The sequence below is a fragment of the Peromyscus eremicus genome, chromosome 22 (assembly GCF_949786415.1).
Source record: "Peromyscus eremicus chromosome 22, PerEre_H2_v1, whole genome shotgun sequence".
Classification (NCBI taxonomy): Eukaryota; Metazoa; Chordata; class Mammalia; order Rodentia; family Cricetidae; genus Peromyscus; species Peromyscus eremicus.
Genome location: NC_081437.1, coordinates 40489337 through 40505715, shown reverse-complemented (window position 1 = coordinate 40505715; position 16379 = coordinate 40489337). Strand labels below are relative to the sequence as shown.

The following is a 16379-nucleotide window of genomic DNA, read 5'->3' as shown; positions in this document are numbered from 1 at the left end:
GGCCCAAGCCCCTCCCCCCTGCATGAAGAGGGACACACATGTTCTTGATTTTTGTTACTGTTTTGTGGTGCTGGGAAACGAACCTAGGGCCTCATACATGCTAGGCAAGTATTCTACCACAGAGCTGTCTTCCCAGCTGTTTCTGGATTTCGATCTGATTAAATTACCTGTATCCTAGAAGCTGAGCTAGGCTGAAGGAAACCGTTCCCAGGTCTCTGTTTGTTCCAACAGGCAATTCTCCCGACAGCTGCAAAGTGGATGGGTGCATCCTGACCACGCAGGAAGAGGAAGACATGATCAGGCAAAAGTGGGATCTTCCTGCCCATAAGTGGAAGCCACTGCTTCCGGTCACCAAGGTTCGTGGGGGGCAGTTTGAGGACTGACTCTCAGTCTCTGGAGAAACCTGGGATCTTGTGTACGCTATGCATCTCCCTACCACTGAGCTCCACTCCTACACACCTCCCTACCACTGAGCTCCACCCCTACACACCTCCCTACCACTGAGCTCCACCCCTACACATCTCCCTACCACTGAGCTCCACCCCTACACACCTCCCTACCACTGAGCCCAACCCCTACACACCTCCCTACCACTGAGCTCCACCCCTACACACCTCCCTACCACTGAGCTCCACCCCTACACACCTCCCTACCACTGAGCTCCACCCCTACACATCTCCCTGCCACTGAGCTCCACCCCTACACACCTCCCTACCACTGAGCTCCACCCCTACATATCTCCCTACCACTCTCACCCCTAGTCTCTTTTTTTACTTTTAAAGACATGGTCTTGATGAGTTTTGCAGGCCAGCCTTGAATTTGTAATCATCCCACCTCTACCTCCCGAGCAGCCAGGATTATAGCTCTTCAAATTAACTTTCCTAGAAGTCTTTGCTCAGTTTAACAGTAAAGTGAATGTACTATGGAAAGCCACACCTATGTTTTCACAGAGGAGGATGGACTCTGTGACTTTTGCATGCCTAATAATCAAAATTTTGTTAAAACAAAACCAAAACCCATCATGTGCTAAGAATGCACACACAGGCATGTGTTCCCATAGTACATTTAAAATATCTGAAGGGTGCCCAGCACACTACAAGTTGTCCTACTGTGCCCATCTGTGGGATGGACACCCTGAGATGTGCTAGAGTATCTTGGACCAGGGAAGTGGTCACCATGGGTGTGATGAGGCTCCATGTCACCCTGAAGACACCAGATGACCTCCTCTTTCATTTGATTAATTCATCGACTTAGGAAGAAATACCATGACACTTGAACATGCACACCATTGTCATATGGGTGGCCTTACCCCACTAGCAGACTTCTGTTAGATCAAATTATTACTGAGAAACTTTTCTTAAAGCCCCTTAAGGCCAGACCCGACTGACCACACTGGGGGAGTTATACACAATCCTCCTACAAGGACCTTGCATCTGCCTTTTTTTCCCCCCAGCTATCTCCCAATCAAAATCACCTGTTGGACAGCCTGACCCTGGAGCTCCAGGATGTCATCACTCATGCCAGAATTACCATCACCCCGGATGGGGGCATAAGCCGCCTTCGGCTCAAGGGCTACCCCAGTTCCATCTGTTTGCTGCGGCCCCTCCGGGAGAAGCCCATGCTGAGGTTCTCTCTGGGCTTCAGGGCAAATCTTTAATTTGTCATCATCCACCCACTGTCCTCAGTGTTCCAAACACCTGGTGGTTCAATAAAGTGATCACCCAACCCACAGGTCTGTGTCTCCAGCTGCCACCCAGTTGGGAGCTTAAAAACTGGCCATGGCTAGGAATGGCGGATTGCCTCCTGAAGAAGCACTTTTTTTTTTTTTTTTTTGGAAAAACACTACAAAATGGTGATTGTTAAAAGTAATCAATTTTCTGCACCGCTTGTGCGTAGATTCAACAGGTGATCCGTACCCTACGGCTTTGAGAGCTTACTCAGGCATGTGAAGGCCTTTGGGAAAGTATTTCTAGAATCATCTATTCAAGAGATAATGGGGCCTGTCTTTATCCAGAATAGAGATGACTTTACCAAAGCCCTCCCCCCCAATCTGTTGTGTACCCCAAAACGCCACACATTTGGAGTGCTGGTGGTCGCTGTGGCAGCCAGTCCCTCACATAGTGTGGTGCTGAGCCTGGAGTCCTACAGAAATGTGGGATGACAGAAGAAACAGAGGCTTGGAGGGTGACATGCTTCCACCAACCCCCAGCATTAGTGGTCAAATGGCTCTGGAGTGTAGGGCAGTGGCATGCTGGGAGGTTGGATGGGAGCTCCTGGCCCAGCAACCGCCTTTCCCCCCACCCCTTTCTCTTCTTCCCTGAGCCCCATCATTTTACCTGTCTGGTGCCTGAAGATTCTCTCTCTCTCTCTCTCTCTCTCTCTCTCTCTCTCTCTCTCTCTCTCTCTCTCTCTCTCTCTCTCTCTCTCCCTCCCCCTCTTTCCCTTCCCTTCTCCTCCCTCTCCCCCTCCCTCTTTCTCTCTTTCTCCCCCTCTCTCCCCCTCTCTCCCTCTCCCCCTCCCTCTCCCTCTCTCTCTCTCTCCCCTCTCTCCCCCGTCTCTCTCCCCCCTCCCTCTCCCCTTCTCCCTCACCCCTCCCTATCTGTTCCCCTTACTCTCTCCAGGCTGGCCTCAAACTTACAGAGACCTTCCTGCCTCTATCTCCCAAGTACTGGAATTAGAGGCAAGCACCACCTCACCAGGCTCTTCCTCTTCTTCCTGCATTCTTCCAGACCTGGTTCTCTGTGTCATACCCCTCCCAGGTCTGTGTTCTCACCTGTAGGGGCTTCTCTGTTTCATGCCTATGACCTCTCTGAGCTTCCCGCTGCTCCCCCTCTTTTTTTTTTTTTTCTGTCCTCGCCTGTCTGTGTTCTGAACCCTCTCTGCATCCTTCATGTCCTTGGTCAGTCGCCCCTGGCCTGCCTGGCTCTCTGTCGCTCCTCGCCCCGCTGCCAGCCCAGTCACAATCGCTCCAGGACGTCAGCGTGTGCTGCAGGTTCACGGCCCACTGGCCTGGCAGCCCAGTCCCGCCTGTGGCCCGCAGCCCCAGGGAGCCCGTGGGTTCTCGGCGGGTGTGCTGGGTGTCCCCCGCCCCGTGCACGGTTCTGCGTGTCCCGACGTGAGCGAGCAGTGGCCATGGGCACACGCGGGCCCTATGCGCTGGTGGACACCACGCCGGCCAAGACCATCTTGGTGTACCGCAACGGGGACCAGTTCTACGTGGGCCGCAAGTTTGTGTTCTCGCGGCGCCGCGTGGCCAACTTCGAGGCTCTGCTGGAGCAGCTGACGGAGCAGGTGGACGTGCCCTTCGGCGTGCGGAGGCTCTACACGCCCACGCACGGCCACCAGGTGCTAGAGCTGGACGCGTTGCAGGCCGGTGGCAAGTATGTGGCTGCAGGCCGCGAGCGCTTCAAGAAACTGGAGTAAGTGCAGCCTCTGAGATCACTTCCCACCCAGGCCTCTCTACAGCAGCACACCCCACCCAGCTCTCAGCAACATAGCACACCTCACTTGGGGCCTCACCCAGCTCTCAGGAGCAGCACACACCATCCAGGGCCTCATACAGGGCATCTGGCAGCAGGAACCGCTGTCCCTGGTAGCAACAGGTTACACACAGAATGTGGGGTTCAGAGAATCCAAGTAAGGGTGGCAGCAAAGGGGTACAGATGAGTTTGCATGGCTCTGGCACTTTTATTGCTATTACATAGATGCATCATATCTGCGGGTGAGTTCAACAACAGAGAAACAATTAGGCTTCATTTTCTTCATCTTTAATGGCATGTGAAATCGGGCTCCAGCCTGCTCAATAAAACTATGAAACACGGGCTGGAGAGATGGCTCAGCGGTTAAGAGCACTGGCTGCTCTTCCAGAGGTACTGAGTTCAATTCCCAGCAACCACATGGTGGCTCACAACCATCTATAATGAGATCTGGTGCCCTCTTCTGGCCTGCAGGCATATATGCAGGCAGAGCACTGTATACATAATAAATAAATAAATCTTAAAACAAAACAAAACAAAAAAAACTATGAAACACTTCTGCACCGGCATCACTAAGGTGCACGGGCCTTAGAGTCTGTTACTAGTCACCAGATAATAAGATTATAATTGTGTCATTAGCAGTCCTGGGGTTTCCCTCCGATGACGACCAGGGGCCTGTGGCTTGAAAGGTTTTCACAGAGCAGCTTGCTGGGTTACAGTTGTGAATGTGCTGCTTAAGTCAAGCCTTCCTGGTTCTGCCTTGTCATACCTATCAAGGCCTGGGGGTGGGGAGAAGGTGTGACAGGCCATGGCAGGTGATGGGAGGGAGACAGTGAAGGTCCAGGGAGTGGGCAAGGACCCCCTCTGAGTGGAACTGAATCCAGGCAAAGGAGATCCACTCGGCGCTCACATTCTCATTAGTAAACCAGGTGGTGTCCACCTTACAGCACCACACGGGGGGCGGGGGTTAACTAAATGCCTCTCTTCAAGGTGCCTGCACCCAGGGCCGCTTTACATCTTCCTCTCCCTCTGGAAATGCCAAGGAAGTTGCTCAGTGACCACCAGCCCCAGAAGAAGGAAACCTGCTGAGGTTTCACAGACACCCTTTAACCACCCTGCTGGCTGGATCCTGCTCTCTCTGGTCTGTCTCTATGTCCTCGGGAGTGCAACACCGAATAGCACACAGCACTTTGTGGTTTTGTGCCTTAATTTTCTGAATTGTTTTTTGCATGTTTTGTAAAATGTAATGGCTGTCTCCTTTGGGAGACTACTGTTTATGAGAATATACGAAAACCAGGATCTTAGAGCTGACTAGCAATATGAACTTGGAAAAATGGAGAGTATGAGAAGGTTAGGAAGGTTGAAGGACAGGCCGGTGGGCGGAGTCAATGAGGGGCAGAGTCCTAGGGTGAATATCCGCAGGCTGAGCTTTGCCTGGTCTGGATAAGTTTCAAAGATCAGAGCATGAACTTTTTTTTGCTTGCTTTTTTTTTTTTTTTTTGGTGTTTCAAGACAGAATTTCTCTGTGTAGCACAGCCTGTCCTGGAACTTGCTCTGTAGATCAGGCTGGCTTGGAACTCACAGAGATCTGCCTGCTTCTGCCTCCCAAGTGCTGGGACTAAAGGCATGTGCCTCCTTGCACAGGACCCTGGTTTGTTTCTCAGAACTTACGTGGTGGCTCACAATTACCTACAGCTCCAATTCTGGCCTCTGAGGGCACGGGACATGCATGTGGTACACATCCATACGTGCATGCAGGCAGACACTCATGCATATGCATGACATAAACAACCACCACAAAGACTGAGGTCCTGTCCACCCTAGACAAGGACATGCCATCCTCCTGGTGACTGTACCCATGGCTCCCCAGTCGCCACCTTGTTGGGGATCATCTTTCTCTAGCCACTTTGTGAAGGTCAGGCTTAGTGACTTGACTCTTTGCCAAATACTTACTTCTTTTTCCTCTATCTACCAGCCCTAAGTTAACCCTTCCCTGCATAGGGTTAAAACTATACAGATCGGCAGCGATGGAAGACGCATACCTTTTTTTTTTTTTTAAAGAAAGGAGGAGTCTTAAGATATCATTCTTAGGCTAGGCTGTATTATCATTTAAAACATGCTTTATTCTGTGGGAACACAGAAGGCTCTTTGAAAGTCCTAAGGGCCAAAAGTTGTGGCAAAATGAGGACATCTATAAAGCCCCATGCACGAGTGTAGGTGGTCTCATTTTCAGACTTTGGGTTCCACTCTGATGCTGGCCTGCAGTGGAGTCCCATCACAGCAATATTAATCTTAACTAAGATAAATTGGTAACAAGATCATGAGGTATTGCTGTGACAGACTTGACCATGTGCTTTTGGGAGGATTGTAGAAGGATTTTGAAACTTTGGGCAAGAAAAACCATTGAGTGTTCAAAACCTGGTGAACTGTTCTGTGGGAGCTTGGAGGATAATGTTGAGAGCAGTGTAGATGATGGAGGCCTGGCTGGTGAAGTTCCAGAGGGACGTTTGAGAGTCACTTAAAGACTCTGTCAGGGCTGTTTGCTGTTTTGAACTGAGAATCTGTGGTTTTGGGCAGCTGGGGCTGAAGAATAAGCTGAGTTTAACAAGAGACCAGAACCACTGAAGTAAAACATTTGCTTTACTGGAACAGTTGATGTTGCTTAGCTGAGGCTAAGAAGTTAGCAATGATTAAGAAAAGACCAGTGTCGAGGTGAAATCTTCCGGGAAGTGTTTCCTCAGAGACAGCACACAGCAACTGTGTTACAGAGGTGGCCAAGGCTGTACCTTGCGCAGACAGCTGGGCTTGGTCATGTGTAAGAGTCACCCAGGTGGTGCTGGTTTTGAAGGCGTGAAGGGGTCATGGAGAGCAGTTGAGGCTTGGCGCTGTGAGAGGCCAGGAGAGGCCATTGGTGAAGGTGCAGCCCAGTTGCAGCAGAAGACCCCAGCATTCTGGAGATGCTAGTATCAGACGACCACTGAGAACAGCAGCAGCTGTGGTGGCGTGGAGCCTGCCTGCACCCAGAAGACAGGCTGTGTGTGCTGTAGAGGACAGAGCTATAGAAGTGACCCAGGCCCTTTGGAGGAGTCCAGGAGATCATGAATGAATCCTAGTATTGGTAACCGCCGAGTGATTGTTAGGCAGGAGGCAGGTTTCTAGCTCCAGGGCTGTACTCAAGGGAGGGCGATGTTTGATGACATCTACTTTGCAGCATACTCTTGCTACCTGCTCTGAGTTCGCTCCTCTATAAGTGGACATGACCATGGTGCTTGTGTGCTGGTAATCCCAGAGCCAGTGGCGAGAGTATAACAAGTTCTAGAACAGCCTGGGCTACAGAGTCAAGCCATCTCAAAACAAATAACCACAAAACAAACAAAAAACAAAAAAAGATATGATTGTCTTTATAATCATAAAGAGGCTTAATATTAATTATAAATGTTCAGCCAATAGCTCAGGCTTATTACTAACTAGCTTTTACAACTTAATCCATTTCTATTAATCTATGTGCTGCCACGAGGCTTGTGACTTTTAACCTTTATCTCATTTTGTATGTCTGACTCATTCTGTGTTTGGCTGGCAACTCCTCTGACCCTGCCCTTCCTCTACCCAGTGTCAGGCTGTCTCACCCAATCTCTTCCTGCCCAGCTATTAGCCAATCAGCTTTTTATTAACAATGAGAGCAATACATATTTACAGTGTACAAAGATTGTTCCACAGCAAAATCCAAATCCCAACCAACCAACCAACCAACTAACCAACCAACCAACCAACCAATTAACCAGCCAACCAACTAAACATTACCATCATCACCAAAAAGTCAGAAGGCTAGTGAATTAGATCATTATTCCGTATAGTTTAAAATATTTAATTAAATGTCTTAAATAAAAATACTTAAAATAGTTTTTAAAAGATTTTATTTACTTAAAAAATGTGTATGAGTGTTTTGCCTGCATTTTGTATGTATACCATGTGCATGCTTGGTACCGGTAAAGGCCAGACATAGATCCTGTAAAACTCAAGTAACAGATGGTTGTGAGCCACCATTTGGGTACTGGGAACTGAACCTGGGACCTCTGGAAGAGCAATTGATGCTCTTAACCACCAAGCCACCTCTCCAGCCTTAGACCATTATTTCTAAGGTCACTCTAATGGATACATGCATCTGAGGGGGAGACATGTCCCTGGAAAGCGTTCCCCAGGGCAAGGCTAGTTAACACGGCTCGGGGGTTCCCAGGACACACTGCAGTGGATTAATTTCTGACTTGTGGGGTTGTCTGCTTCATTGCTGACGTTGGCTGCCTGGGCAGAGGCTCCATGGGTCAGTGTGAATATTGTCTTTTTAATTTTGATTTCTCCTCTCTTTTTTTGCAGCTATATTCATATAGTTCCCAGAAAACCTTCAAAGATGAGAAAGTTGAAGGAAGTAAGTGTTTGAGACTAATAAGATGAACTGAATTAGACCACTTGGGCTACAGGTTTATCACTTTTCTTTGGTTTTCATGAAACATCATCTGGCTTTACTGGTTTTCCCATTTCCCCAATTCCTATTTTATTATGTCTGTTCCAACTTGTATTCCCTTGTGTTGTGTAAGAAGGTGTCTCTTTGGGGGAACCTCTTTTACATCCCTTCTCTCTCTCTGCAGGATATGCCACTCCTTCCCCAGGGATCTCTGTGCTGGATTGTGAGGGCTAATGACTTCTGAGTCTTTGTTAGAGCTGTTTCAGAGACAGTATCTTGTCAGGGTTTCCAGGTTTGGTGTCAGGCTGACGGGGAAGGTGTTTTGGATGGTCACTGGGCACATCATCATCCTCTCCAGTGTGCCAGCTTTCTTATTTCCTCCTCCTCCTCTGCTTCTGTCTGAAGACCTGGCTCCCTTCCCTCAGGCTGGCACCGAAGCTGCTGTGATCACTAACCAAGCATGCAGTTGGACCATAGAAGGAAAGGGCTGGGTAACCGTGGTGAACACGCCTCTAACTAAACCTAGGTTGAATCCCTCTAGTCTTGCTTTTCTCTTGTTCATCACTTTCTTCTCCACCCTGCCCACTTATTCTTTTCACAATGGCCATCATTAGAGCCCAGCAGGAGGTAATTATTACCAACCCAGGAGTGGCCGGGTCTCATTTGCTATCTTCTTTTTTTTTTTTTTTTTAAGGGCATAATGGAAGAGGTTCTGGAGGGTGGAACTTCCTCCAAGAACATTGTTGTCTGTGTGTGCATGTCTGTGTCTGTGTGTGCATGTGTGAGTGTATGCATGTGTCCCTCAGCATGCATGTTCCTGCTATTGGGAAAAGAGAGGCTTCAGCTGCTTGGTGGTGATGATGGCGATGGGGGCGCCATGTACCCCTGCTTCCTTCCTAGACTCCCAGAGGGGACATTACAAAGCACATCAAATTGGCTTAGTCATACAACTCATCATTGAAAAATTGTCTCTGTGTGTGCACATTTGTGTGCACTAGTGAGGGCATGGGCATGCCGTGGCACGGGCGACGACATGGCTGCAGAGGTCAGGTGACAGCCTTCAGTGTTCCCACCTTCCACCTTGTTTGAGGCAAAGCTTCTGAGCCTCTGTGAAAGCCAGGCTGGCTTTAGGGCTTCTGGAGGATTCTCTCATCTCTGACTTCCACATCCCTGTAGGAGTGCTGCGATTACAGATGTGCATGCTACCTTCATCCAGCTTTTCTGAGGGCTCTGGGGGTTCGAATTCAGATCCTCACATGTGCACAGTAAGTGCTCCACCTGCTGAGCCCTCTCCCCAGCCCCTTAACTGCTGAGCCGGGTCTCCAGCCCCATGACCTTTCTTCTTCACACACGAAACAAAAGGGCTAGAGGATGTATCTCAGCCGGTAGAAAACTTGCTTAGAATGTAGGAAGCCTGGAATTTGAGCCACCAGGAGTGGGTTGGCACTAAAACCCTGGCACTCTGAAGGTGGAGGCAGGAGAATCTGGAGCCATGATCTGCACAGTTCTTGTTTTTATTTGTAAAAATGTTGATTGTTGTCTTTGATATTAATTGGCTCACACAGCAGCTTAGGGACCTGATGTTTAATGGCAGAGGTTTCTTCATGGACATCCCCACCCCCTTTTCCACACATACACCGGAGCATAGGAGAGTTTATTGCTCATTATCTGGTTTCTTTGTGGATGTGTTTATGTGAGGACGTCTCTCCTTGGCGCTGGAGTCTTTTTGGTTTAGGCTTTGCATGGCAAGCAGTGTTTGGATGTTTCCTGAAGGTGTCTCACGGACAGTGTGAGAACAGGTAAAGAGCAGAGACTTGGCCGCACAATGACAACCACAAGCAACTGTGAGGTGAGCCCTCCCTTCGCCTGTTCCAGGCGCTTGCCAAGGTGTGTTTTCCGCGGGTACCTTTCACTCTGAAGCCCATGGCCTTGCAAAGGGATTTGTTACTGTGCCTGCACCATACACACGAAGAGCAGGTCAGGGAATGTTAAGCATCTGAGGCCCACACTGTCAAGAATCAGAGCCGTCCCAGGTGTCCCTGAGCACTCGGCCAGCATGGTGCCGCATGGTGTGAACTGTGAGGACATGCCTTGGGGTGGCTTTTCATGGACATGAGCCCCTGATACCGTGCACTCCTGGGGAGAGTGTATAATCTGGTTCTCTGTCACTTGGCTATTTTGTGGGGTTGTTTTGGAAATTAGTTAGGCTGTTTTGTAGAGCCCACCACGGGGCTTAGTGCCAGGTGGTAACTGTATTACAGCTGCATTGAGAACTACTCCATGGTTGCCCTCAGGTCTCCATTCTAGACTTAGTTTTACTACCTTGGGCAGTAGGTTTATAGCCCATTGGGCACTTCAGCCTCAGGCAGATGAGTGATGTGTGTGACTCATCAGATCTGATAAGTATGAGTGAGACTGTCTTTCCCACCAGACAGTAAAGGCCACATTTGTTAGACTCCTCTTAGGACATGATTACAAGGAGTACAGGGAACAAGAATCCAGAATGTGTACTTAATGGCTGCAGTTATTTAATTAGGCAGGTGCTATTGGGGTTAATGAGTCATTAACACATGAGAAGAGCAATTAGCCCGTTGTTTCCATAGTTGTATGCAATCAAGCAGAAAGCCCTTTCTAGGGTGTCTGTACCCAGTAGAATTTCTCAGAGCGCAATTTCTGTTATTTTGTTTTCAGACGAGGTATGTAAATGCACGCCTGTTGCTGCTATCCACGGCATTTACTTTTCTCACTGCAGTGTGAGGGTCACTTTATATGCAATGCACAACAGAGCAATAGTGCATGTGCGTACTTTCTGCAGTCTTCACTGGTCTCGTTCACTCTGGATCCCTTTCCCTACTGGCTACTAGTTGAGTTTCTGTGATTAGCAGAGTTGTGCATTCGTCCAGGTACCTTTCCCCCATCCACTGTCCATTCAGCTTCATGGGCAGTTACCATAATCTCCTGGGGGCTGCTCACTCACTGGTCAGCACTAGGGTCATTCTGTTGAAGGACTTCCTACCCCAAGAAGGTTCATACTTGAAAGGATGTTGTGAGACATGAAACAAGAACACCATAAGCAATATGAAGGCTGAGTCATTGCAAGCTACTTTCTAGATACTTAGCTTTATACACACAGGCCAGTCCAGCTGTCACCCCTCATTCCAAAAGCTGATTAATACAGTCCACAGCTGTCAATACAGAGACTTACAGCTGGTTCATGTGTAGACACAATTGGTCATTGTGAAGTGTTCAGAACCCTAAATGGGAGTCACTACCACACTCCTTACAAGAGGGGATGGAAAAACTGTAAGAGGCAGAGATCAGAGAATATTGTTGGAAAGTAATGTCTTCTGGGCCTAATAAGGACACTGAACTCATGAACTCTCACCCATTGTGGTTGCTGGCACAAGACTTGCACAAGATCAAGCCAGTCAGCACTTCAGTGTACAGAAAGAAGGGATGTAAGAGACCCCCACTTCTAGCTAAGGAGATGTTGGCAGTTGCTGGGCAGCACTAATTATGCTCAGTAGATTATTAAAAATAAGACACGAAGTAAGGAGAAAGGGTTTTGGGGGTGGCTGGGAGGTGTTGGAAGGACTAAATGGGAGGTAGCTATGACTTAAATACATTATGTTCATGTGTGAAATAACCCAATGATACTAAAAAATTTCAAAAAACAAACTCCCCAAACAAACAAGGATGGAAAGAGACAGGGCAGAATCCCCGAAGGCCAGCTAGAATGCAAAGCATGAGGAGGGCAATGACAGAATACTCCGTCTCTGCTTGCTGTGAAGAAGGGTTTGGGACTGAGGAGTTAGGTCTGTTAGTGGAGCGCTTGCCACTCAAGTGTAAGGACCTGAGTATAAGCCCCAGTGCCCATGGAAAAAACGGGCTGGCTAGGTATGGTAGTACATACCTAATCCTAGCCCTCTGGAGGCAGAGGCAGGTGGGTAGAGGTGAGTTTCAAGTTAGCCAGGGCTACAGTGTGAGATCCCATCTCAACCAACAAAACCTGGGCCTGGTGGTGCACACCTGTAAACTAATCAATGCATAGAGCACCATCCTCTGGAACATGGGCAACACACCATGGGTCACACTGCTACAGAAAACTGCCTCTCCCTCCTCCAGTAGTCAGAAACTGCCACTATCTCCTCAGCTAGGGGGTAGGGCCTCTTTAAGTTCCTTCTTCTCTGTGCTAGAGCCCTCAATGGCTTGCTCTTGTGCAGGTCATGGGCCAGCAACCACAGCTACCATGAGTTCATGAGTGGAATGTCCTTGTCAGGAAGATATTATTTTGCAGCAATATTCTTTGACTTTTAGCTTTCATACTCCTTCCACCCCTCTTTCCAGAGACAAGACAGTCTCTGGGGCTTGGTGACTAGTCAGTCTATAGCCAGTTGATGAGCTCCAGGTCCTAGCAAGAGACCCCCACTTTAAAAATCAAGGGATGGTTGGGTGGTCCTGGAGAATGACACCAGAGGTTGACTCTGGCTTCCACATACAAGCACATGGGCACATGTATACTTGAGCAGGCACTACACACATGCATGCATGCACACACACACACACACACACACACACACACACACACACGAGGTTAGGGCAGCAAACGGTTAGGAAGAGCTAGGGGTGGACAGAGTGACTAGGAACAGCTGTGGAACAAGAAACTGGGGCCCCACGTGTGGCTCTGATAGTTCAGTTGAGAGGAGCCAGACATGAGATGAGGTTGAGCATCACCCCAGTTTCACTATTGCACAGATGGATCTTGGTGTTGTCTTCTAACATGGTGAGTGTAAGTAACTGTTGCCACTCAGTGGATTTGGTCTTGGGTTTTGGCACCAAAATATAAGTGTGTTGCAACTCTGTGAGGCCAGCTTTGCAACTCTGGGGGAAAGGTATCCTGACTACTTGGGGAGTCAGGTGACACCTTGAGCTGCTAGGACAACCTAGCCCTGGAGGGCGAGGTATCCCAGATACCTCTAGCTGCTAGGATAGCTCTGACAGCTGGAGCTGCGATGAGACAGCCCAGCCCTGGGAGGGAAGGTATTCAGACTGCTCAGAAGAGTCAAGCCTGGAGCTACTAGGACAGCTCAGCAGGGAAGGGTATCCTGACTGTTCAGGAGTCAGGCTATACCTGGTGTGGTGGGGGATAGTCTCCCTGTAGGATATAGCAATCCTGCTCCCCTTCTGGAGAGCCCCCCACTTAAGAGGGCTTCCTAGCAGAGCTCTGCTTTTTCTCTGGCCTAAGATGTTGCTTCTTTTTTCTTCACTCTGCAAAAAGGGGAAACCCCTGCAGAAATGTAGCACTCTCCTCTGGCTCTGGAGAAAAGTGTTACTTTTCAGCTCCCCCTTGATCAGTCCCCTGAGGGACATCTCAGCAAGGTTTTTTCTGCTCAGTCCACTATGGGACATCTGTCTTAGCAATCTTCTTCTCTGTGCTGACAAATTAAGATCTTCACACCCAAAACTCTTTTGAGAAAGATATTTACCTGGGAAGGAGTAGTCCAGGAGAGTAGCTGCCTCTACCAGGGTGGAGAGAACAGCCCACAACTGACCAGGCAAGGCGGTTTACATAGGATGTCTTGGGGGTAGAGTCAACCAGGGATTGATTAGTTTTTTTCTGCTCAGAGATTAGTTAGTTTTGTGGGTTAGGGGCAGAGATGGCTCTGACTTCAGAGCCAAATTGTATTTCTTTCACTGGCATTTCTTGGCTTTTTTGACATTAGTTCTAAGTCCAGGGCATATTTCTTTCACTGACTGATTCTAGGAACCAAGAGTGTTTCTTTGGTACTGGTTTCAGCGTCAGGGCATGTTTCCTTGGTTCTGGGTTTAGTGATTAAAGTGTTCCTTTCTCTGGCTCAGGTCCCAGACCTAGGCTGTGTTTCTTTCCCTGGTTCTTGACTTCAGGGTCAGGGTGCTACTTTCCTGCTCTGGGATTGTTGGTTTCACTGGTCAGTTGGCCAGGAGCAGAGATGCTGTGATCTCAGAGCCAAACTATTTTTCTTTCACTGGCCTTTCTTAGCTTTTTGACACTAATTCTAAGGCCAGGGCATATTTCTTCCACTGACTCTGATTCTAGGGTCCAAGAGTGTTTCTTTGGTACTGGTTTCAGAGTCATGGCATGTTTCCTTGGTTCTTGGTTTAGGGATAAAGTATTCCTTTTTCTGGCTCAAGTTCTAGACCCAGGCTGTGTTTCTTTCCCTGATTCTGGGCTCCAGGGTCAGGGCAGGTTTCTTTAGCCAGCCACTTTTCCCTACAGTGAGGTCTGGAGTGGACATGTGTGGGTGATCAGCAATTCTGCTAGGACCCAAATAAGACTAAGACATCTGAGGAGACACACCTCTCCTCCCCTGAGGAGGACTCTCACATTAACTTAATTTTAAGTACTTATAACAAATATGATTGATACTACATTGTGTCTTTTAGAAAACATTCTGCCATTTCATGGTCATAAGGATTCTGTAAGATAGGTCGTCTCCCTTGCAAAGAATTAGCAAACTGCTGCTTAGAGTGGCCAGTCACACAGCTGTGCTGCTAGGGCTGGGATCTGACCTGAGCCATCCGACTCTCAGCCCGTGATTTCCTGCCTGTGAGTCTGTGCTGAGATATGTCCTATTTTCTGTCTCCCAGCCATGTCTCTGTTCTGGCCACTGGTAGCCAATGGGTACAGTAGATGCCAAAGCCCGCGCTCCTCCTCCAGGCCTAGCATGCCACCCTCCCTTCTTCTAAATGGGGTCCCCAGGGTTCAGGGTCAGTACATTCTTGCCTCTGTGATGTGTGTGTGTGTGTGTGTGTGTGTGTGTGTGTGTGTGTGTGTGTGTATGTACGTATGTCTGTGTGTGATAGGTTGACCCTTATTTTCCAGTCTCTGGCTGTCTGTTACTCTCTTTGAAGAAAATCTGTTGGTGACTTTTTATTCATCTTGAGATGTTCAGACACGCTCCCCGAATGAGCAGGCTAAGTGCCATCTAGTGCTGGGCTGGGGAAGGCTTGGGAGGGAGAGATGTAAGGGTGGGACAGGCTTCTGAGTCCCCTTGCTGGACAGGCAGAGCAAAGCAGGGTCTGGGGACTGGTAGAGGTGACGTCCTCAGCCAGGTCCTTAGAGTCATATAGAAAGTGTGGGAGGGAAGTGTTTGCCAGACCAGGGTTCTTCTGTGCTTCTGGTGGATGTGGGTTGGGAGGTGGGCCCCCTAGCCTGGGAAGTGTGTGTGTGGGTCTTAGCAGAGCAAGGAGTGGGAGGACCCCAACTGGTATTGTGTGTGGTGTCAGGTACACAGGATAGCCCTGTGGAAAGGGCACTCCATGCAATGTATTCATGAGAAGTGGCTCCTCCTGTATCATTCTAGAGATAACTTTGAACTTGGGAGGGTAGTGAGTATGGGGAAGAGGGGAGCCTGGATTATGTTGAGCCACAGGCCCCTCATAGTCTGCTGAGCCTGTGGCTTATGTGGACATGAGGTAGGGCTACTGACTGACACAGAGAGTGTGGAGTAGCTGAGAGGTGTGGTAGGGAGGCACAATGCTAGATGCCTTATTGCTCAGGTAGGACTTATCATGATGGGTGATGGCCAGTGATGGGGGTGACAGGGAAGTGGGGCTCAGGCAGGATTGGCCCTATTACCAAGTGAAGGATGTGGAGACTTGCAGCATGCCACAGAACAGTTGTGGGGTAACTTGAGACAGAGACAGAGGGTGTGACTTGAGTGAGTGGGAGTAGGGACAAGGTGAGAGGTGGGGACTTATGCTGTCTACGTGGTGGACTGAGGGACGGAGACCAATGGTCAGGGCAGCCTTTTAGAGGAGCTCATGACATCACTGGAGTGGCCCACGGGGCTCTGGCCAAGGTGCTGGGCCAGTCTGCTGCCCAGCTCAGGGGTAGCCTTGACTCCCCAATCTTTTCCTTCTGCATCTCTGTGCCACTCCTGGCCAGCAGGCTGGGAGAAGAGGATTATTGTTCTCTTATGCCAGGACCCCCCAAATTTCTTCCTGTTGGATATCCCGAGGTGAAGTCCTGGGAAGGCCTTGCCTTTGCCTCTGCATATTCATTCTTAGGAAAGAGCTCAGCAGGCCTGGGGAATGTAGGGAAGGTGTCCCTCCTGGCTACCATACTCCACTCTATGGTCTGAAAATGGAGGCCACTTGTCCAGGCCTCTTACCCTGTAATATGTCCAGCAGAGCGTGGGGACACCTTGGCTACCAGTGTGCATTTACTGGGTGCATCACTGGGTGTATCCCTACTGTGAGCCATGGACCCTCCTCAGCTCTGTCACTGTTCCCCCTGACACACTGTGTGTCTCCCTCCTGCTCCCCACCACTGGAGTATAGGCCTTCAGCCTACCTCACCTCCACATGTCACCTACTGGAGAGAGGTTGGATTCCTGGTACACACCCACCCCTCTGAGTCCCTGGGGACCTGTCCTTGGTGCTCTCAAACCTTGGTGGTTTGG

The 16379-nt window shown here is 49.3% G+C and overlaps 2 protein-coding genes and 1 long non-coding RNA gene across 13 annotated transcripts in view; 2 read left to right on the top strand and 1 right to left on the bottom strand.

Annotated features, from left to right (window-relative positions):
- The window catches only part of LOC131897342 (uncharacterized), a 33448-nt gene extending 32878 nt beyond the window's left edge, over positions 1-570 (bottom strand). The window contains exon 1 of the long non-coding RNA XR_009375658.1: positions 168-570. This is a non-coding gene — a long non-coding RNA (uncharacterized LOC131897342). The remainder of the gene's footprint in view (positions 1-167) is intronic.
- Allc (allantoicase) overlaps positions 1-1725 on the top strand; it is a 35265-nt gene extending 33540 nt beyond the window's left edge. The window contains exons 12-13 of the mRNA XM_059248201.1: positions 232-356; positions 1454-1725. Coding sequence (XP_059104184.1) covers positions 232-356; positions 1454-1657 — 329 coding nt within the window. The 3' untranslated portion in view covers positions 1658-1725. The remainder of the gene's footprint in view (positions 1-231; positions 357-1453) is intronic.
- A 1165-nt stretch (positions 1726-2890) lies between these two features.
- The window catches only part of Dcdc2c (doublecortin domain containing 2C), a 69882-nt gene continuing 56393 nt past the window's right edge, over positions 2891-16379 (top strand). For 2 of the 11 annotated variants that reach the window (XM_059248204.1, XM_059248203.1), the window contains exons 1-2: positions 3001-3419; positions 7848-7899. In XM_059248204.1, coding sequence (XP_059104187.1) covers positions 3133-3419; positions 7848-7899 — 339 coding nt within the window. In that variant the 5' untranslated portion in view covers positions 3001-3132. Of the gene's footprint in view, positions 3420-7847; positions 7900-16379 lie in introns of all 11 variants that reach the window. The other 9 variants (XM_059248208.1, XM_059248207.1, XM_059248210.1 and 6 more) reach the window with 8 other exon arrangements.